Source organism: Archocentrus centrarchus, chromosome 22, assembly GCF_007364275.1.
Source record: "Archocentrus centrarchus isolate MPI-CPG fArcCen1 chromosome 22, fArcCen1, whole genome shotgun sequence".
Lineage (NCBI taxonomy): Eukaryota > Metazoa > Chordata > Actinopteri > Cichliformes > Cichlidae > Archocentrus > Archocentrus centrarchus.
The window spans coordinates 11,833,373-11,855,155 of NC_044367.1; the positions used below are offsets into that span (position 1 = coordinate 11,833,373).

The 21,783-nt window shown below is 40.0% G+C and overlaps 1 protein-coding gene across 2 annotated transcripts; it reads left to right on the forward strand.

Annotated features, from left to right (window-relative positions):
- Positions 1–287: 287 nt before the first annotated feature.
- On the forward strand, positions 288–17,177 carry lrrc9 (leucine rich repeat containing 9). 2 transcript variants are annotated; one of them, XM_030719040.1, is made up of 33 exons: positions 288–513; positions 610–676; positions 760–978; positions 1,484–1,624; positions 2,861–2,924; positions 3,023–3,093; positions 4,470–4,652; positions 4,936–5,091; positions 5,183–5,400; positions 5,534–5,665; positions 5,761–5,934; positions 6,012–6,129; positions 6,469–6,604; positions 6,709–6,849; positions 6,956–7,074; positions 7,478–7,663; positions 7,751–7,870; positions 8,035–8,226; positions 8,412–8,537; positions 9,032–9,172; positions 9,304–9,481; positions 9,579–9,799; positions 9,878–10,000; positions 10,080–10,210; positions 10,326–10,434; positions 10,517–10,656; positions 11,181–11,317; positions 11,771–11,988; positions 12,866–12,934; positions 13,848–13,973; positions 15,040–15,223; positions 16,802–16,940; positions 17,044–17,177. In XM_030719040.1, exons 1-33 carry the CDS (start codon positions 494–496, stop codon positions 17,075–17,077), a joined length of 4,533 nt encoding a protein of 1,510 aa, XP_030574900.1. In that variant the 5' UTR covers positions 288–493; the 3' UTR covers positions 17,078–17,177. The 2 variants fall into 2 exon arrangements, with proteins under 2 accessions (XP_030574900.1, XP_030574901.1); XM_030719041.1 differs by having other exon boundaries at positions 6,015–6,129.
- Positions 17,178–21,783: the final 4,606 nt, after the last annotated feature.

Here is a 21,783-nt window from a genome sequence, read left to right on the forward strand (position 1 = left end):
AGGTCGGGGTTTCAGGCAAACTAGTGCTCGGCCACAATGAGCTTATAAAAGTGGACACATGGCCTGAAGAGGAGAATAATGGCGTCTGAATAATGCGAAGAAAAGATGTTTATTAAAAAGCAAATAAAACAAATGTGGCAAGAACTCCACGCCTATCCCTTGGTAATATTTTAAATGAAGAAATAGTTTTGTGAATTTTAGGGTTTGATGAAAAATATCCCTTGCCGCGTGGCGCCCTCATGTGGCCGCTTCAAATATGAGCATGACCTCAAAAAGTTTCAGTCTGCCTTAGCAACCAGACGCTCTTACCTGGATACGGACTGATGGCAAACACCAGCTGAAGCAATCAGAGATGTTCGTTGTTGCTTAATCCCCCGTGGAAAATAATGTTGATTTAGATCTACGCTGACTTTGATATTAAAACTGTCCTCTGCGGCGCTTACACGGTTAATATTTACAGAGAAAGCGTCGGAGGCTAGCACAGCTAGCATTTATGCGTGGCGACATTCACAGGTAGGTTAACCTGTTCCAGCCCTCAACTATAACTTTCCCCTTTTGTTTTGTCTCACTAAAAATAAAGCAGGATGTATGCAACAACTTCTTTTGCAGAGTTATGTTGCCGAGTGAGAAGCAAAAGAATCGCATTGAGGATGAGGAGGAGGTGGTTAAAAAACTGGTAACTACAACATAAATATTCAGTTTCCACCCGTTTCCATTCAGTTTCCTTCTTTATTGCTAAACTACTATTTGTATTAACAGTGCATGGCTAATGGCGTGTCCTACGAAAAAATTGCACAAGAGGGAAGCAGCATCACTTCACTGGAGATGTTTTTCTCTGGTTTCCCCCGCGTGGTTGGCCTCTCCTTCTTCCCAAGGCTGTGCCAGCTCACCATAGTTGGCCAGAACATACAGTGCATTGAAGGACTTGAATGCTGTCCTCTGCTTCAGGAGCTTTGGATAGTCCAGTGCCATCTGACAGTATGTTTGCTATGCTGATAAATGCTGATAACACCAGTAGGTGACGCCTTAAGTCATTACTGTCCCTCAGAAATTGTGTCATGTGGACATAAGCGAAGATCCCCCCACCCCCTGCTAAGAAAAACAAAAGAACCAGAGGAATTACTCTATAACATTACACAGTGAAGCAGTACTACCTTATGTTTTTTAGTAATGGGTCTTTTTCAGTCCTACAATATGAAATATGAGTATACAGCAATCTTGTGTGAATCTTGTGTGGTGATAACGCAGGTAAGGGGGTAACCGTGAGTGAGCTAGAAGGAGAAAAGGGTTTGGAGAAATCCAAAAACCATGTAAGAAATGTAAAAGAAAAACATCCGAGCTACTAAAACCAACCGATTCAAAAATTAAGATAAATTATCTGTGATGTGAACAGGTGCCACATGCACATTTAAGCGTGTCTTTTTTATTCCAGCATACTCTCCCACATCAAACATTAATCTGTGCCATTTTCTCTTTATTGCAGGAAATATCTGGACTGCAGAACTGTCTGCAGCTGGAGAAACTCTACCTTTATGAGAATAAAATCTCTGAAATAAAGAATTTAGAATTGCAGGTCCACCTAGAAGTCCTGTGGCTCAATAGCAACTGCATAACTAAGATACAGGTTTAAACTGCAATCTTATACTGTGTCTCTTTGCTTTTTTTTAATGTTTATTATACAAGGTTAATGTGATATATTTAATTTATGGATTTCTAAAGATTTAGCTCACCAAAACTGCTCTTTAACATACAGTACTGTGCAAAAGTCTTGAGCCACCCCTCATTTCTTTATATTTGGAAAATGGGAAATATAGGAGATCTATCAAATTATGCAAACATACATGGAAATGGGGTGTATAAGGGAAAACAGTTTGTACAGTTTTAACAAGCTTGAAAGTCAATATTTGGTATGAACATCTTGATGTGACTAAGTATGCTGTTACTGCATTAGCATTGTGTTTTCAGTCACTGCTGAAAAATGAAGCTGTTGCCAATCAGATGCTTTCAGGATGGTTCAGAATCTGGTGATACTTAGAACCAATAATTTTCAATGGCTTCATCACTCTATCAGACCTGTTGCCACTGATTTTCAGTCCAGTTCTTATGTAATGTGGCGTACCTCAGGTTTTTCTTCCTGTTTCCCTTAAGAATGGCTTCTTGACTGCCACCCTTCCACTGAGACATTTCTGATAAAAATCCAGTGAACAGTAGATGGATCAACTGAAGGGCCAGATCCATTTCTGAGGTCTTGTGAGATGGATCAGATATCTGTGACTTTCAGATACTGTTCATCTGCTGTACATAGATTTTTTTTTAAAGATTGACACTTCTTTTGTCCACCACTTGTCACAAAAAAACTAGAAACATTCCTCAAAAATTTTAAGGACACACTGCACACCATGCTGAGATATGCCAGGTTTCAGCTAATAGCTCCTTAAAAATCATCTTGTTGGTGCAAAAGTGCTATTTTATGCTGTCAACCTGTTATCTTTGGTATTATTCATAGATTCAACTAAAGAAATGTGTGTTTTTGCAACAGGCTGCTGGTAACAAAGTTTATGTTATGTATAGCCACACAACACTGACTCATCCCTTGACTTCGGTGCTTTTTTATGCTTGAATGATTCATAGGTCCGTGTTAAGTGGCTTCACAAACCAAAAACCATTCCTGTGAAAAAGGTCAGGTACAAGAACTGGACTGAAAAAGTGTGAAAAATCAGCAAATGTCCAGAGAAAAACTTTTAAAAATGATAGAAAGTCTTGATCCTCAGGAGCAGCAGTACTGTAATTTAACATAGCAGTTCATGAAAACTGTTTTTGCATATCTTAGGATGGTAATTTTTTTCTCTCTCTCTTAAAGGGGTTGGACACACTTCTAAACCTTAAAGAACTAAACCTTGCTGACAACATTATTGAAAAGATCGGTATGTTTTCAGAGTAATTTGTGTTCAGTTTGATGGAGACTCAGTGAGCTATGTGAAAAATAATAATGGCAATCAAATAATTTTTAACTTCTTCTAAGGGCATAGCCTTGATCCTAATGTCAACCTTCAGAAACTCAGTCTGTCTGGAAACAGGATCAGCTCCTTTAAGGTAAGATTAAAAAAGAAAACATGCTTTTGAAATACTTTCTCTAAAAGCTTTTCTTACTTATTTTGTAAAATCTTATTAAAATCCTTGGTCTGACAAAGGGGCATTTCTAAATTCTTGGGAGAATGTCGGGGTCTCGGCTAGTTCACATTTTCAATCATTTCAACAACAGGCGTGCAACACAAGACCTTTATTGAGGCATTGAGCAGCATAATTTCAATTTTTTTGCCATTCCACATTCAATTATATACATTCATGAATGCATTTATTGAAATAATATATCTTTGGAGACTAAGAGTTTTTTTTTTAATGCACAGGTTTGTGTTAGTTATACATTTTAGACATGCTTCAGCTGAGAAACCCTTTCAGAGCACACTGATTATTGATTTTGCAAGGTCATTTTGGCAGGAAGCACAAAAGGTTTCGTATCTCTGCCTTTGATTGGTTTAAGACCTCGGATCTCACTCCTGGAGTCCACCTTTACCCATAAACCAGCCTATTATCTTATTAATAATTGTAGTTTGACAAAGGGCATTTCTGAATTCTTGTGAAATGTTGGGGTCTGGGTCTGTTCAGATTTTCCAATCATTACAAAAACAGGCTGTCTGAACAAGACCTTCAGTGAGGTATTAAGCACATAATTTCAATTTTTCCCATTCTATGTTCAGTGATATGCATTCCTAAAAGACTTTGTAGTTTTTAAAAATTGGCAGTTTTATATTATACATTTTATACTGTACATGACAGGCTCATTCAGATTACACCCATCATTGTTTGTTCAAGGCCATTTTGTCAAGAAATACAGAAAAGTTTTGTGGATTCTGCTTTGATTGACGCAACACCTCAGATCTCCACCTTTTCTCTGCACCCAGCTTGACTTTAAAGAATGCAATTATCGCCATTCATTCCAAAGTGTCCACTGTAACTGCAGGATCAAGAAAAAAAAACTCTTTGCCCCCATGTCAGTACAATGTGACGTTTCTTTCTTAGCTTTTCTTAAGTGTAGGGAATGTAGAGGAGAATAGATGTGCCAGATTCAAAACGGTGTGTGGTTGATTTCGGTGTCATTGTCATATTGAAGCTTCCATTTCAGTATACAGTCAACAAGACAGGGTTGCAGACAGTTCCCTTAACACTTTGCATAGTTTCTTTATAATTGCTAATAAGCAGTTACTGATTCCACAAACATGGCGCAGCAACTGCAAAGGCTCTGTCACCTTTTCTGTTTGAAGCATAACCTTGGGACATGTAAGAGGTCTTTGCCAGTGGATAGGAGAGACCTGGGAGCTGAATGTGAACAAATGGGATTGGTGATATAAGCTGCAGTCTGCCCATTGAGAGAATTAAAATCTAACCTGTGTGTTCTGTTGCTGTAACAGGAGCTGGCCCAGCTTTCCCGTCTACCCCGTTTGAGCGAGTTAGCACTGAAAGACCCCACGTCGACCCCAAACCCGGTGTGTCTCCTTTCTAACTATGACACACACATTCTTTATCACGTGCCAAGCCTCCAGCGACTCGACATCTATGACGTCTCCAGCAAGCAAATCAAGGAAGCAGCTGAGGTACTGGGAAGATCTGCCGAACTGACTGACTGGTTAAATCCATTATGGCATTTCCTCTAGGTTTCTCCAAAGAAACTAGAAAAATGTGGCAACATATTTTTGACATGATTTTATATATATATATATATATATATATATATATATATATATATATATATATATATATATATATATATATATATATATTATTTTGCCACATTTGATAGTTTTGTTTTTATAAAGGTATATAACAATTACTGTTACGTATTTTTAGCCTGAAATAAGAGGGTTTTTTTTCTTTTAGTCTGCAGTGAAGAAAAAAATGATGTACTACAATATGCGTGTACGTACAGCTCAGAGGAACCTGGTAGAGGCTCGACTCAGTCTGACAGAGAGGAAGAAAACTCTTTCACAGTTACCTGAAGAATGCATCAGGACTCTCACTCATGCCCTCAAGTGTGTATGTACACATAATTTTTTTTTTTTGTAGGGGCTCTAAAAAGAATTCAGTTTGCGTGCGTAGAACAATTTTAATTTGGATCCATTTCCAGCTTGAACGTGAGCTCTCCATGGTGCCGGTTAGTTGCAAGAAGCCAGTCTGCATGTCAGAGAACGCACCGGGAGGGCCGCCCCAGCTGGACAAAGGCTTAACAGAAAGAAATGAATCAGCCAGTGACATCAGTGGGGATCCATCTATGGAGCACAAAATACTTGCTAAAATTGAAGTGCTGAGGGAACGACTGAAACTATGGACCAGGAGGCTGGATGAGTGAGTTTGCATATTTGATGAGATACAGAGAAAATGTGTTATTTGCTTTGTGTAATTTGATCTCCTAGAGGACCGCACAGACTTGAACTGTACTTTCAATCTGAAAAATCTATCTTATTTATCTTATATTCAGGATTGACTTCTGGTACGAGAGTGATTTGGCCCAAGCCACAAGCAGGAAGGAATATACGGTGCAGTTCCTACTGATGGAGCTAGAAAGTGTTGGAAATATCCGTTTGGAGGAGGGCTGCTCCACAGATCTTTGGTACCTTCTGGTATTCTGTATTATCCATTGTAATTACAATGTAATTCACAGTTACAGATGGGAAATATACACTTCTTTTTTGCTCTGACCTACAGGTTTAAATCGTGTTGTGAACTCCTGCTTTCCTGCTTCTCTTCTCCAGACTACAAAATATATGGCATCACTGGCATTAAGGTTAATAGAGTCATCCGCATTCAAAACAGTGCATTAAGGCTTTGCTTTGAGGACAAGCTGCATAGTTTTCTAGCCAGTGAAGATTTATCTTCCCAGTAAGTCACCACACAGATGATAAACATATTTTAATGACTACATTGAGCTTAATAGTGTAATAGAGTTCTTTTTAAAGCAGGAATTACAGACGTCAGCTGGAGTATTTATTCTATGTAGCTGACCCTGAAAAATGTGAGAAGGATGAAACTTTGCATATTCTAGAGGAAGGCTTCAAAACAGCAGAGGAGGAACAGGTGTGTGTTCTACCAGAAAGGATACACTCGCTCCAATCACACACATTTATAGCAATAACAATTACGGGGATAATTGAAGCTAATTAAACATGCATTAGTCAGCTAACCACTGACTGCAGTTAACGATATGTGCAAAATAGAAATTATGTTCATTTATCAAGCAGATTGCAATGAATACTAAAAGGAAGGAAATTTCTGTTAGTGTGGAACTCTGTGTGTGCCTGACTTGTGTATGTATACAGAAATAACCACATCAGGGTCACAGAAGAATCTGTTTTACTCATCTTATTCTCACATAAATTCTCACTTTCACTTTTACATAATGACTCTCTAAATTAGGCTATGGAGAAAGATGGTGCTATACCTTTATCCAATAGCTTAAGTGTGAGCGAGCAGTCCAGAATTGAGTATGCACTTCGGCAGGCCCGCCAAGGTGATACCAAGCGCAGCATGGATACGATGCCCTTCAGGCACGGTGAGTTCATTTTATTCATTCCATTATGTTCTTATGCTCACATCTGCTGAGGCCATCAGTTCTTTTTTAAAGAAGCTAAAGTGTTAATGCTTTTTTGCTTGTAGGGCAGGTTATTGTTTCCAAAGTGTTCGTGGGTAACAGCATGCCTATCCGAGATGGAGAACCGGTTGACAGAAGCAATTATCCCCAAGTTTACTCTGTGTATCGCAATGTGGACGCAAAACAGAGATCTGCAGTGAGTGAAGGTATTCACTGAATTAAATGGGATGAGAACAAATACCTTATCTTGTTTGTTTGTTTGTTTGTTTGCACTCTTTGATATTTTTACTTCTCTGTGTGTTTTTCGATCAGAAACACCCTGCTCCACCAAAACACACGCTGAGTGCAGCCCTTGCCGAAGGCAGTGGTTTGTGTTTGACTATGAATTTGTGCTGCCCGAGTACATCATATATTATGAATACATCACCCAGGTAAATTAATGCATGCATTCCTTTTAACTGTTACAGATGACACAATTGTTCTCATTTAAGGTGTTTTTTAGATTTATTTATTTCAGTATTTCAATGGAGAGGTTCGATGGAGAGCTGACCTGCAGTTTTCCAGTTACAGCCCTCTGTGCCTCTGACTTGTGGAAAAGTCATCCAGAGTTTATAGCTACATATATGAAATTTCAGTTGTTTGAGCAGCTTATATGTCTGTGCATGATTTATGAAGAGTATGTGTTGGTTACACCCCGCCTATTTGTAGTGGATTTGTTGGTTCAGAGTCAGATTTTCGTGTTTTCCTTCCGCTGTGCATTTAATTGAAAAATCAAGAAAAAGTGTGCATCTACTGGTAGTACATGTTTTGAACATTTTGATTTGACTCTTCTAGGACAAAGACAAACCTACACTGCTGAGCCATAGCACAGACAGAGATCCTACACTTTCCAATGATATTGCCCTGGACAAAGAAGTCCTCATCATGGAACCTGTACTGAAACCTCAGCCCAGATTATTGAGCTTCGATGATAAAATTCTACTTAGTGTTGCCAGAGCCAACATCCTCAGTCAAATCACAGTAAGCATTCTGCCATTTTAAATAAGAGGATGACTTTGAAGCTGTTTCATTTCAGTTTGAACCATCATTGATGCATTGACTCTGCAGGTGCTTAACCTTCATGGCAACAGTCTCAGTAAAGTAAAGGAGATTTCCAGCCTCACGGTTCTAAGGCATCTTACCATCAGCTTCAATGAGTTCACCCAGCTTGATGACATTTCTTACATGGTAATACAAAATCATGTTAAGTTTTAAGTAAAGAGTGTGTTTAAAGTCAAAGAATGCTACGTTTCATGAATGATGTACCTCTCTATTATTCACTGAAATTGAATAGTGGTTGCATAACCATAAAGTTGAATCCATTAACACGTGCTCTTTTAAATAAACTACAGCCAAACCTTGAGTTTTTGGATGCTAGCTTTAATCACCTGGTGACTCTCGAAGGCCTGCGGGGGCTGGGGCAGCTCAAACAACTCGATGTGCGCTGGAACAAGTTGACCAAGGCCAGAGAGGATACAGCTGTGCTCAGTAAACACACACCTGCTCTGCTGAAACTGGACACCCGATACAATCCTTGGAACAGGGTGTGTGCTGCAATCAAAATTGGAAATAAAACCTAAATATTGACAGGTTGTAGCTCAGTAGTACTATATGTTCAGAATATACAGAATATGTCTCTGAGTCCATGCTGCATACTATACTGCTGGAACTGGATTCAAATTTTAGATGAAACGCACATGTAGGAGTGAAGATGTTTTCCTTCTACCAGCCAGAGGCAGTCAGGATGACCATACTAGGCCGTCTCACCACCCTCACGCACCTGGATGATGTGCTGGTAGCAGAGGAAGAGGCTGCAGAAGCTGTTCAGAAGTCTGCTGGCTCCAAAATTAACCAGGTTAAGATTATTTATTTATTTTTTTTCATTTTTGGCCACAGCGGCTTTCATTGATAGCAGAGGGAGACAGGGAATGGGGGGAAGATACAGGGGAAGACACGTGGGCAAGCTGGCGTCAGGCCGGGACTCGAGCCTGCGCCGCCCGCACCACAATGCAGCATATATATATGTGGTCACCTGCTCCACTACTGAGCTACCCGGGCGCCCCCCCCCCCAGGTTTTTGCATATATTTCTTCTGTATATGTATATAAGAAGGATGGGCTGTGTGGCAGGCAGGAATTGGAACCAAAGTGCAGCATTTGGGAGACCAGACATAAACTCAAAAGCAGCTTTATTGCTGAGCTTTTAATAAATAAGACCATGACAATATACTATAGTCTATTTGCTTGAGCTCATCTGTGTTTTATATGAACAAATCCAGAGGAGACTGATTAAAGTAAATGTTTCATGTGCAGTATCGTAATTCTATCAGACTTGTTGACACTCCTCGCAGGCATCTCTTCTGGCACAGTCTCGTACCGACAGTGGCCGTCCCCACAGTCTCAGTCTGCTGTCAACAGCCCAGCTCTTGTGTCATTTGAGTCCAGCACCCTGGGGCCTCGGTAAAGAACTGGAGTCAGATTGGATGGCAAAGGTGAGCTTCAGCGTGTTGTCTTCTCAGTAACGAAGTGATTGTAAAGGGTGTTGTAACTGTAAAATACTGTATGTAATCTTTTCTTCATTTTTTTAATGTATTATCTCTTATGTCTATCAAATTTTGAGCAGATCACCACCTTGAACCTTGACAACCAGAGGATTTCCAAGCTGATCAATCTGAGTAAGCTGGTGAACCTGCGCTGGGCCTCCTTTAATGATAACGAGATCTCGAAAGTTGAGGGTCTTGACAACTGCCTGAAGCTGGAGGAGCTGTCCCTAAACAACAACAGCATCAGCACGCTCAGTGGTCAGCCACAATCTCCGCTTTACATTGAGAAATCAGACATACTGTAGCACAGCGCCATCATTGTTTCTGTGTCTGTCTTTGCGCACTGTTTCTTTAGGCCTCACACAACTGCATTGCCTAAATAAACTGAGTGTAGATGGGAATCAGCTAACCAGTCTGGATGTCTCAGCTCTCGACCAGCTGTCCAACCTGTCTTTTTTGTCAGCTGAGAACAACTGTATCTCTTCCCTTCATGGCATCCAGAGACTTCGGTCGCTTCTTGAACTCTACATCGGCAGCAACCAGATCTCTACATCCAGAGACATTTACTATCTGAAAGTGAGGGTCTAATTCAAACTTAAAGCTGGGCCAGAAAGCAAAACTAGGATTAATTTTCATTCCCATTTCTCTTTTCAGGGATTGACAAATCTCATCATTTTGGATCTCTATGGGAATCTTTTAGTGGAGAAATTGGAAAACTATCGAATACATGTAGTGTTTCATCTCCCCTTCCTCAAAGCTCTGGATGGAATTGCAGTGGTATGAGCTAAAAACCTCATATTATCGCGGTTGTTTGCAGTATTTTGTAATTGCTCTTCTTTTCTGTTGTTTTCTCTAGGAAGTCAGTGAGTGTGAAAGTGCAAAGAATATGTTTATGGGAAGGCTAACCACTGACACCGTGGCAGAGAAGCTGGGTCACTCAAACTACACAGAAATCGCACACCTAAACCTGCAATCCTGCTCCATTAGGTAAAAGCAGTGTTGTAATTAAACAGATTAAAAAACACACACTTAAAAATTAGCTTGAGAATGTTATTTGTGTTGAAAGGTAAAGCCTTAAAAAAGTCCACTTTCCTTCCCACAGAATAGTTGATCTTTCGCCACCAGACCTCTTTTGTAACCTGCGTTGTATCAACTTAGACCACAACAACCTCACATCCTTCTCAGGCCTCATTCACCTGCCCAACGTCAAAGTACAGATTGCACCAAATGCCAATACACTGATTGGAAAGGCAAAGAAAGACAAAGAAGTAATTTACTTTGTATTCGTTGTAGGCACTGTGTCTCAATTACAACCACATTGAGTCAGTTCTGCCCAGGCAGAAGCCCCAGGGGCATTTGACAAGCAGACAGATACTGTACAGCAAAGTCCCCTCCAGTGGCTACAGCCAGCAGAGCACATCCAAATCCAGCAGGTAATATAATATAAGTATGTGTAATAAGTATTTGTAATATAATGTAATAAGTATTTTATGCAAAAAAAAAAAACATGCTTCTTTTTACATTATTGCAAAGGGATTTTATGCAATCTAACCATGAGGGGGCAGCACTGACCAGCCAATGTATGAGCTGGCTTAAATTTAACAGAGGTTGCTGACAGACTCTAAAGAATTAATTTCCAGCCATAGTTTCAAGAAATCGTTTTAATTTAAAAAGTAATTTAAAAACTGTCATTTATATTGATGTAATGTATACAGTAAACTAAAAAAAACCCAAACATGATTAGTCTGTAGATGAAATTAAATATTTGTTGTGTAGAAGCCAAACCAGTACACAAGCAGTGCTGGGAGGGTCATCCTTTTGTTTGTCTGGACTGTGATTGCCTTGAGGTGGTCTGCACCTGTGAGGTCTGACCAGTTAGATGTGGCAGCGGGAGGGAGAACGAGGTGCTCGTTTAACCACAGAGGTTTGAAACGGTCTTTCTCTCATTGTGTTTAAGGGATACTGGCTCCACTGGCAGCCTGGAGCCACTGATGGGAAGCCTGGAGGTGCTTCATTTGAGTCACAATGGCATCTCCAATATGGCCAATCTGCAGCTCAGCAGGCTCACCAATCTTAAAGCACTCTTTCTTGAAGGTATGTATGGTTGACGTTACCACTCCTTTCTTTTGAATCCGATTAAAAGTGCACTGTATAGAGCCTGTGAAAAGGCACGCGCAAAGAGCAAAGTCTCCCCTGTAGACCTATGGCCAGGTGGGGGATGAGACTTGAAGAAAAGAATGATTGACTTTCTTTTCAACAGCTTTTGATGGCTTTTGATTGAGTTTTGCTTTGCCAGGGTGATTTGTGCTACAAAGCCAACCATACTTTTCTTTCTTAGAAACCTTTGGAAGCTGGGTTTGTAATTTCTGTGCTGTTTACAGCAGAGTCAAACAAGAAATACCCCAAAAAATATTTATATGGCCCTTAAATACTGCCTTTTATATTCTTCGGGGTGTGCAATTTACTCCAGTAGATAGCATATAGAAATATTAGGGTGCTGTTTGAGATGTGTTTCCTTTGTTTTTCCAAAGTTTGGTCTCTCAACAGGCAATGAGATCAGTCAAGTGGAAGGCTTGGAAGGGCTTCACCAGCTCAGAGAGCTTGTCTTGAACAAAAACCGGATTAAAGCTCTGACCAAGAACTCTTTCACAGCCCAGACTGTCCTACTAGAACTGCACCTAGCAGAGAACCGGATCCGGGAGCTGAACCATCTCGATCCCCTGACTGAGCTTCGCAAGCTCTTCCTCAACAAGAACAAGCTGCAGGTATTGAACTTCAGCAGCAGTAGCCTCCTCACATGCTTTTTTGTTTATAGTCACAATTTTCAATGAAAAGTTGTGAATATAAGTGGCATTTTTTAATGAAGCGACATTTTTAATGAAACGGCATATTCAATTAAACTACCTGAATAGCTCAGAACGCAGTGATTTCTTGAGGTCATCGCTGAGGTCACAGCCAGCTTTTGTGCAGTTTTTGATTTACTACCAACTTTTACTGATTGGTTCATATGTGTCAGATGTATTTTGTTCACTGTGCAGCAGTATTACTTTTCCCTGCATTTGCAAAGTAAGACTTGAAGTATAGTAATCATGATTCATTACTACCCACTGTGGCATGCAAGGGGTCGCATTAAGGAGAATCAAGTTTGATTGAAGGTCACAGCCGTGTGTATAAAGAATCAGGGGGAACAATCAGGACAACGTGTAATCAGCTTCTCGGTCTGCATCTCCTCATACGGAGCGAGTGATTTCACTTTTGTTGCCAGTTCCTTCTTCCCATCACTTCTTTAATGTTTTCACGCATTCAATTAAGACATAGAAATACAGCAATCATCCAGAGCATTAGTCCTCACAGTGGGGGCGTCTTTGAATCACAGCCAAGTCCGAGTATAAAGCTGGGAATGAGAGAAAACACCCCCATGGCCTGTTGCGTGCCCAAAGTCTCTCATGAGATTAATGAGGGCTCACACATGTAATCTCTCCCATCAGCTGCTTCCATCCTGCCCACACCAAAATTATGAAAGGTTCAGCCTTGATGCAAATGCCTCTGTTATCAACACATAGCAGTGTGAAAAGAACAGCTAAGTGAGAGGTAATGAATTAAAAGTACTTTAAATAATCTTTGTTTCTCTACTTTTTCTAGGACATCGCAGAGCTTGAGAAATTACAAGTTCTTCCCTCACTGGTAGAGCTCTCTGTTTTTGGCAATCCTGTGAGTATTACCAAGTTTTGTAGGCAGTTTGTCCAGTAAATCCAATTAGGTGGGTTTTTTTGCCTGCATAGATTTAAATCCATTTGCTGTCAGTCACAGGACACTTTGAACTCAAGATCTCTTAAGCAAATCATCAAAAGCACACTCACAGGCTGAGTTCTCACTTTCACAATCCGATACGCTAACACAGTGTAATTCTGTGGTACCAAATTAAGTGATTACACGATGGACCGTCTGCTGTGCCTCAAACTGGCTGGCATCAGAGACAAATTCGTTGACCAAATGGCCAGGCACTATTGGCCCTGTTACATCACCCATCTGGAGCTCATGGATCAGGCCTTAGCAGAGCCGGCAGCCCAGGGCCTCTCTGTTGTCCATAGGGTAATGCTCAGCTGCGGTAGCCTCTTTACTGCTCGATCTCATCCCCCTTCTGTTCCCATGTGATGGGGGTGGTGGTGGTGAGGTTAATCCTGCCAGGGGGTAGAGGCCAAAAACCACCCTGGAGACAATACCTCCTGCTGTTGACCGCATGAGATCCTTTAGCTATGTTCCCTAGCCAAAGTCTGTCTCCTCCTCTTCAATTGACATCCACTGGCATGTACTCACAACCTCATCAAAGCAGAAGTGTCCTGCAGGAACAGGCAGTTCTACGGCTGGACAGGCTGGGTTTATACCCTGGCATAGAGGGTGCCCTCAGCTGGGAAGGGGCCTATGTGCTGCTGTCAGCTGGGTCACTAGAATAGCTGCTGGCAACACGCTGGGAGCCACATAGCATCATATTTATCCCAGATGTCTCAAGGCAGACTGTGTTCATCTCCAACATGAATATTTTAATATATTGAGAAGTGGCTGATAACTAGACTGTTTAATCAAACGTTTGTTTGACCTTTTTTGTTTTATAAAATCTTTTCAGATGGCACGTAATTTTGATCACAGACCAGCAGTGATGCTGTGTCTGTCCCAGCTGCAGGTGCTAGATGGAGTGGACATCACTCTGGAGGAAAGGACCAGGATTGAACTCACTAATGCTGATCCACCAGTGAGAACTGTACAGATAATGCATACTTGATATACAGGGTCGTAGCAACTATTTACACGTTAATCTAATTTTTTTTTTTTTCAAAGATTAGAGTGTTACAAATGATGGGAATTTTATAAGATAATCAGTATTTTTGCAGAATTGTGGCTGCAGCACTGTATGCACCCAAGTCAAGCAAATATATGTATTTATGTATTTTTAACAAACACATATAAGGTTAGTTTAGGTGAGATATCAACTACCCCTCACTGTCTCCTATTGTGTTTCACTTGCATTTTAATTATGACTGAAATACAAACACACAAATTAAGATATTGCCTATGCAAAATGCCATAATGGGCCTCATCACATAAGATGTAGTCCAGCTGAAAGAGTCAAAATGCCAACATCCAAACCACAGCTACTCTGAATGGAAATCCTGGATCAAACTCTTTTAGTATGACTGATTTAAATTTTCATGTAATGAGGAACCGGGGCAGTAATTCTCCTGCAGCATTGAATTAAAAGCAGCCTAAGCCTGCTGGCATCATCCTGCTGATTAGATGAAATGTGCCCGGCCGATAATGCACCAGTGGATTTACCCCCTATTAGCCAGGTCAACACGACCCCCCTCTGCTTGTTAGACGTAAGTATGGAAATGAGCAGAGATCCTGGGTTTTCTCATTAAAAACACAAACACAGCCCTTCCTCTGTTGACTCTCATGAATGCCATCTGAGTTGTCACTCTGAATCTGTGCCTGTAGCTGCCTTTGCTTGAATTTAAATGTTGTTATTGATGCGTAGTAATTACTGTTGCCCTATAAGGTGCTTATATATGTGGAACAGCAAGCAATTGACTCACCAATCCCCTGGCAAGTGTGTAGGGTGGAGTAGACACATTGCATGGACAGCAGCAAACATAGAAAAGCAGAGGAAAAATGTTTCAGAGTTAGGATACATATACTAGTGAGGACAAAGACATTTATGGTTGAACCTAATGGCACTTCATAGATTATTTTGCACATCATGCTTCACAGCAATTCTGTCCATTTGCCTTATTCCCCTTTTTTAATACTTTATTTTAAAGCCATGCTCCCATCATCCTGAAGCTCCCGTTTCTACAAGTGAAATTAACCTACCTGGACTGCTACCCCTCATGCGCCACAACACCACTCTAAGAGTAATGAGTGTAAGCGGAGGACCGCAGAATGTGATGCATATGCACAATTTCCTGCAAAATAATGTGGACGAAGACCGTTACACATACAAAAGTGAGTATAACATCCAAATGCAAAAAAGTTGCAACACTGTGTAAAGTGCAAATAAAAATAGACAATTCAAGACAAGAATCAGAGAGTAAGAATAACTTTATTGATCCCAGAGGGAAATTCAAATTTATTTGCAGTAGAACATAGAAAACAAATCAGATGTTTAAAATGAGAAAATGTATCTCTTGAATTTGATGGCAGCAACTCGTCTGAAAAAAGTTGGAATAGTACCATGTTTACCACTGTGTAGCATCCCCTCTTCTTTTAACAACAGTTTGTAAGTGTCTGGGAACTGAGGAGAGCAGTTGCTGGACTTCTGTGAGAGTAATGTTGCCCATTCTTGTGTGATAGAGGATTCATGATGTCCCAAATCTTTTCAGTTGGTGAAAGGTCTAGACTGCAATCAGGCCAGTTCAGCACCTGGACTCTTCTATTACAAAACCATCCTGTTGTAATAGATGCAGTGTACAAATTAGCATCTTCCCTGAAAAGGACATTGTCTGGATGTTGCTCTACAACCTGTATATACCTTTCAGCATTGATGGTGTCTTTCCAGATGTGCAAGCTGCCAATTCAAGAGACACTAATGCACCCCCATATCATCAGAGATGCAGGCTTTTGAACTGAGCGCTGAAAACAAGCCAGATGGTTCCGCTCCTCTGCACTATGGAGGATATGGCATTCATCATTTCCGAAAAGAATTTCAAATTTCAATTTGCATGACCACAGAACAGTTTTCCATTTTGCTTCAATCCATTTTAAATGAGCTTTAGCCCAGAGAGGACAGCGGTGTTTCTGGATCATAATCACATGTAATCACTTTAACCTGACTTGTGGATGGCACGGTTCACAGACAGTGATTTCTGGAAGTTTTCCTGAGCCCACACAGTGATTTCCATTACAGAATCATGCCTGTTTTTAATGCAGTGCTGCCTGAGGGCCTGATGGACATCCAGTATTGCTTTTTGGCCTTGTCCCTTGTGTGCAGAGATTTCTCTTAATTTTCTGAATCTGTTGATATTGTGTACTGTAGATGATGAGAAATTCAAGGACTTCTCAATTTCTCAAATTATTATGAAATTGTTCCACAGTCTGTAGAAACTGTTTTTTGTAGATTGTTGAACCTCTGAACTTCTGAGAAACTCTGGCTCTCTAAGATGCTCTTTTTATACCCAATCATCTTACTGTTGCCAATTAACTCAGTTAGCTGTAAAATGTCCCTCCAGCCTTTAGTTTTCTGTCACAACTTTTTTTTGAGATGTGCTGCTGCCATCAAATTCAAAAAAATTTTTCTTAAAATGGTATATTTTCTCATTTCAAACGTGATATATTTTCTGTGTTCTTCTGTGAATAAAATATGGTTAATTTTTTTTTACTTTACACAGTGTCTTAACTTCTTTGGACTCGGGGTTGTGTTTCTTCTTGGTGGAAAAATACCATGATTTCAATTGGCATGTGTACCTTGTTATATAGCGAATAGCTGTTTTCCTTCATCCTCTGTCACAATAATAATGAAAGACATTTCAGTGATATTTTATATTACTCCAGACCCTCTCACTCCTATATTAATTCCCCACTCAGCTAAAAAGCACATGCAAGGCAATTTTGCTCGAAGTGACCAAACTGATATTAACTTCAGACACAACCGAAGAACGGGAAACAGCTTTCCAACCACAGGTCACCTCCCTCATGGGAACAGGCAGCAAGAACAACACAGCAGGTTGGTAAAAAACTAAACCATGTAGATCAGATTTCTTTTTCTTTTTCCTGTTGAAAAACTGTTTAAAAGAGCTGAATGTTTATTCACGCTTGTTGTATTCCAGATTCCCAAATCGCAGTAAACCTCCACCCATGTAGGAGCCAGAAGAGGTGGAACAAGAGGTTAACACATGTGGCAGCTCTCACTGTGGTGTGTTTTTTATGTTCTGATGTGAAATTAAAGACTTAAACATGCTGCATATCTAAATGGTGACAGTTTTGTAAGTTTTAATAAATTACATTTGCTGATCTTTTAGTTAATACAAATTTACTTGATGTAAATTAGGCTACTTGTGTGTTTATGCATATATAATTGTGTATGTAATGCATATATAATAACTGAGACTTCTTTTTTTTATCTACATATGTGGATCACTAACCATGGTAATCTGGGGATGAAAGGTTTTGGTGCTATTTTGACTGCTATCTTGTCATTTGCAAAAAAAAAAAAGTGAAAAAAACACACACAGATGTAAGGGCGTGTGAGGCTGGCATCCTGCGTCCATCGGGTCAGATGCATCCCCAACAAGTGGATAATCCAGCTTTAGCACACCTCTCTGTGGACAATAATCTGCAGTCACTCAGATAAAGATGTAATCTTGAATAAGGTCCAAATGGATTTCAGAGATTGTCAGTTTCATCATGTTAGCCTCTTTTCGAAAAGCCCACTGCAGTTTCGTCTCTAACGGGCAAATCTCCTGTGTTGTAATGAACCTACTCCACTTGGTGTTTATGATGCTAGCTCAGCAGAGCATTAAAATATATTCTTCCTGTTTTTCTGTTGGTTTAATCTAGTGGTCCCGTAGTTAACAAAAACACCAGTCTGAATATGACACATAGGGCATAGATTATGTGGTGTGATAGACATTTTACTGCAGTGGGAAACAAAACACTCACTCATTCCCATCTGATAATCTACAGTAATGTTGAGAAGTTTCAGTGCTTTCACAGTCACCGTACTGACCGTCACACTTTGGAGCAGCTTGCAACCTAGCAACTTGTAGCTTTTCATAACAAAATATGGAAGACATTTCACTGAAGAATATAATTATGAAAACACCGGTTTCAACAGTGTTCACTGCAGTTTTATACATCACTGGCATTAACATGACCACTAGGTGTCCTTAGAGCTCCATTAACACTGCTAATCACGCCTCTGAATTTTGATCTGATATGTGGTCATCTATCAGTTGAAGGAGGATATTTGCACTTCAGTTTTGTGTCTCTCTCGTCCTGTGTGCAGAAAAAGAGAAAAGCTCTCCCCAAACAAGCTCCCCTAATGCATGTACTTAACTTCACTTAATTTGTGTTAATTCCCAGCATTAAGCGGGGCTAATGACTGCACAAGTGAGTGCACTGTCATTACCCTGCTCTGCCTGACATCAAATGGCAGCTGATGTACTTCTCTAGAAAAAAAAAAAAAAAGAAGCACAGCAGAGATTTGGGGGCTCAGTGTGAGTGCTCTAATGCATTAGGTATTGCAGAGGATAATTACACATTTTATATTTGAGTACAGTATGCGCAGTATGGATGTTATAAATATATTTCTAATTCTGTTGTGTGCAGTGTAAGCGTATAGTGAGCATGCCACTTTGCACAGTGTGTCTCATATCTGCATATCTTTCAGTGTTTCTAACATTAAAATGACATTAGCATAAAGATTGTGAATAATTCATCACTTCTGAGTGAACCCAGATGCACTGCTCCCTCTGTCTATCTCGCTCCTTCTCTCTCCTGCTCCATGTGCGTAGACCACATGGTTTGTTGCTGGTTTAATGGGATGGAATGTGACAGGTTCTGTTTTCATCTGCCTGATATGGAGCCCGGCTCAGGCGGGAGTGACCGAGAGGGAGAAGAAGAAGAGACGCAGAGAGTGAGCGTGAGGCGTGGAGAAGGGGGGAAGTGAGATGGCCTCTGCAGCTGTAATCTGGGTTCAGAATTAGACATGTTTGAGCTTGTTGTGAATCAGTTATAGATGCTGCCCGCCCTCCCCCCTCTAGAAACCTCACCCCACACACACACAGAAAAACACATGCTCTGTATGGGGCCATTACTGCTGGGCCACTAACTTTCTACATTTGCTGTGTCTGTGCATTCAGAGCACCATTAGCCCAAGACTCTGTGAATAATTGCCGAATGGACCGTGTTTTCACGGCTACCTACTCAGGTTCAAGTGTTGGGGGTGAAGTTAGAGGGGCGACGACACTGATTGATGTTTGATGGTGAGGTTAACGCTGCGTGTTGTGCAGCGCTGTATGTGTAATGGATGAGCAACATTACACTCCACATGCATTACAAATTCACCAGCCTGTATTAACTTTACGAGTGCTTTGATAGGGGCTACAATTTCATCAACATCATCACTTGAGTTGAAATTGCTTTTGTAAAAAAATGAACTTGCAATTGACAACCAACTGCAAGTCATCAAGGAAGATTATTTTGTGCTCAAAAGGTGCATATTATGTCCCAAGTTCATTTTATCCTTACAAATACATCCTCTATCTTGACATATTGGTTCTCTTGAAATCTGTCATTGAGTTATTGCTGTCGCTTGTTATTTGCCTGTAATTTGTTTCCTGTGGAATAAATTGTGACTGGCAAGAAGCTGAAAATACAGAGAAAAGAATGGCGTGAGAGTGACAGTTTGAATGAAAAGGAAAATGCTTTTATTTTGTGCAGACATTTTGGATGAGAGCCCGCATCACAGAGGCATTAAATCTTAACTGCTTTTCATTTCAGGAATCATGTGTCATTTATAACATTATTGAACTTGTGTGTCATTTATAACATTATTTTATTCACGCAAAGCCTATTACTTGGTTGAAATGGCAAAAACAAGTTGACAGAACAGCCAAACAACAGAGGAATACGCAATTTTCTTGCAAATTCATCAGGAATCAATTTTCAGAGCTTTGTCAGTTGGTTTGGTATCAGCCTTTCATATTTAATACACTTTGCAACGTGTTTCTCTTTTAATGACTAAAGTGTTAATTCAAGTGGATATTCTTCACCAGAGGGCTTTAACAAACACACAGCAATGACTAAGTACGTGGTGCTATGGGAGGATTACAAGGTACAGTGCATGTTGTCGTTATTGATGGGTTTTTCTGTTGTTATGCTTTATTGTGTCCTACGCAGAATAGAAATTGCTTTTTTTAAGATGACAAGGAAACACAACCTCCTGCCCATTCTTATCTCCTGGGCCCCATTGAACAACAACAGCAACAACAATTTAATCTCCTCTGACCCCGATTGTTGTCTTTCTTTGTGTTGATATTTTGGCCTTTTTAGTGATCGTTTCATGATCCTCCTTGTTGCCCTGCTTCTTCCAAAGCAAATCAGAGAGGCAGACACTTTGTCACAATCACTTTCATTATATTGAAATAAAATACTTGCTTGGATTTGCGCTTTTTGTGTTAAGAACACGATAGCAAGGATTTAGAATGCAATATTAATATTCTTAATCCCTTGACGGTTATTAGGGTCGACTAAGCGCTTTAGAATCAGGATTTAAAGATACTGGCAAGTGCCAAGTTGAAAAATAATTTCAGATAAAGAAGATAAACAAACCCATGGGATGTGACATTTGATGTAATTATAATTGCAAAGAAGAATGGACTTTTCATTGTTCGGTGGTAAACCCCTTTATTTAATTCGAGTGGTATCTGTATTTGTCAATAAATAATAATAGTATTTGTCAATAAAAATCTCATGTGTTGAAACTGGAATTTCTTTTGTTTGTTTTTTCACGCCTGAATGAATTTGATGCTAGTTTTGAAACCACTTGGACAGTGATGTGATTATCACAGTGTTGGCCTAGCTTCCCTCTTAATAACACTGTTAATGATTCTGGAAGCAAAATTCTTCCTTGATAAAGAAAGTCAGGTCGCTCAAAGGTTTGAGGTCCTCAATTTTGGCATCACAAAGCCTCTAATGTTTTTAGCGGTTGACAAGTTTGAACATAGGCAGGCCAGCACGCAGATTTTTACTTGATGTATTATGTACAGGGTGTGTTTTGGCACAGTCTTGCTGAAATAAGCAAGGGCTTCCTGAAAAGATGTCTTCTTTTTGAATATGTTGCTCCAAACTATATCCTTTGCAGATGCTAAAGTTACCAATGCAATGTGAAACAATGTACCCCAATATTATCAGGGACTGGATCCTATTCTGTTTTTCACTTTTCCATTATAGTTTTAACAAGCATTTATGGTGCATAATTTGTTCCAATTTCTTTAGCTGATTATATGAAAATACAGTTTGACAGGGATAAAATTGTATTTTTGCACCAACAAGGTGATTCCAAAAAGCTGTTAGCTGAAACCTTGGCATACCTTGGCATGGTGTGCAGTCTGTCCTTAAAGAGTCTGAGGAAACTGGACAAGTGGAGGACAAAAGAAGAAGTGGAAGACCTTAAAAAACTATCTACAACATATGATAATCATGTCCTTAAGAAACAGGAAAAAATTAAGCAAAGACCTGACACGGGACCTGAGAGATGCAGCTGGCCAATCTGCTGCTCACTGAAGCCTCATCAGAAATGGTGTCAGTGGAAGGGTGGCTGTCAAGAAGCCATTCTTAAGGAAGGGAAACAGGATAAAAAGTCAAGTCAAAGTCAGTCTCTTTATTGTCAGTTCCACATATGTGCAGGACACAGAGAGGCTTGAAATTGTGTTACTCTCAGACCTGACATGGTAAATCTAAATCTGAATGTGTACAGTATAAATAAAAGTGCAAAAGAATGTAGGAAGTTTTGAGGAAAAAGTTTAAATAAATATAAAAATAAGTACAAAACATGAAAGACATGA

Excerpts from the sequence above, each read along its gene's own strand:
- lrrc9 (XM_030719040.1), top strand. The coding sequence starts at position 494 with ATGCGTGGCGACATTCACAG. Across the intron at positions 3,094-4,469 it reads ACAGGATCAGCTCCTTTAAG|GAGCTGGCCCAGCTTTCCCG; the intron begins GTAAGATTAAAA and ends TTGCTGTAACAG. Across the intron at positions 5,666-5,760 it reads GGCTGCTCCACAGATCTTTG|GTTTAAATCGTGTTGTGAAC; the intron begins GTACCTTCTGGT and ends TCTGACCTACAG.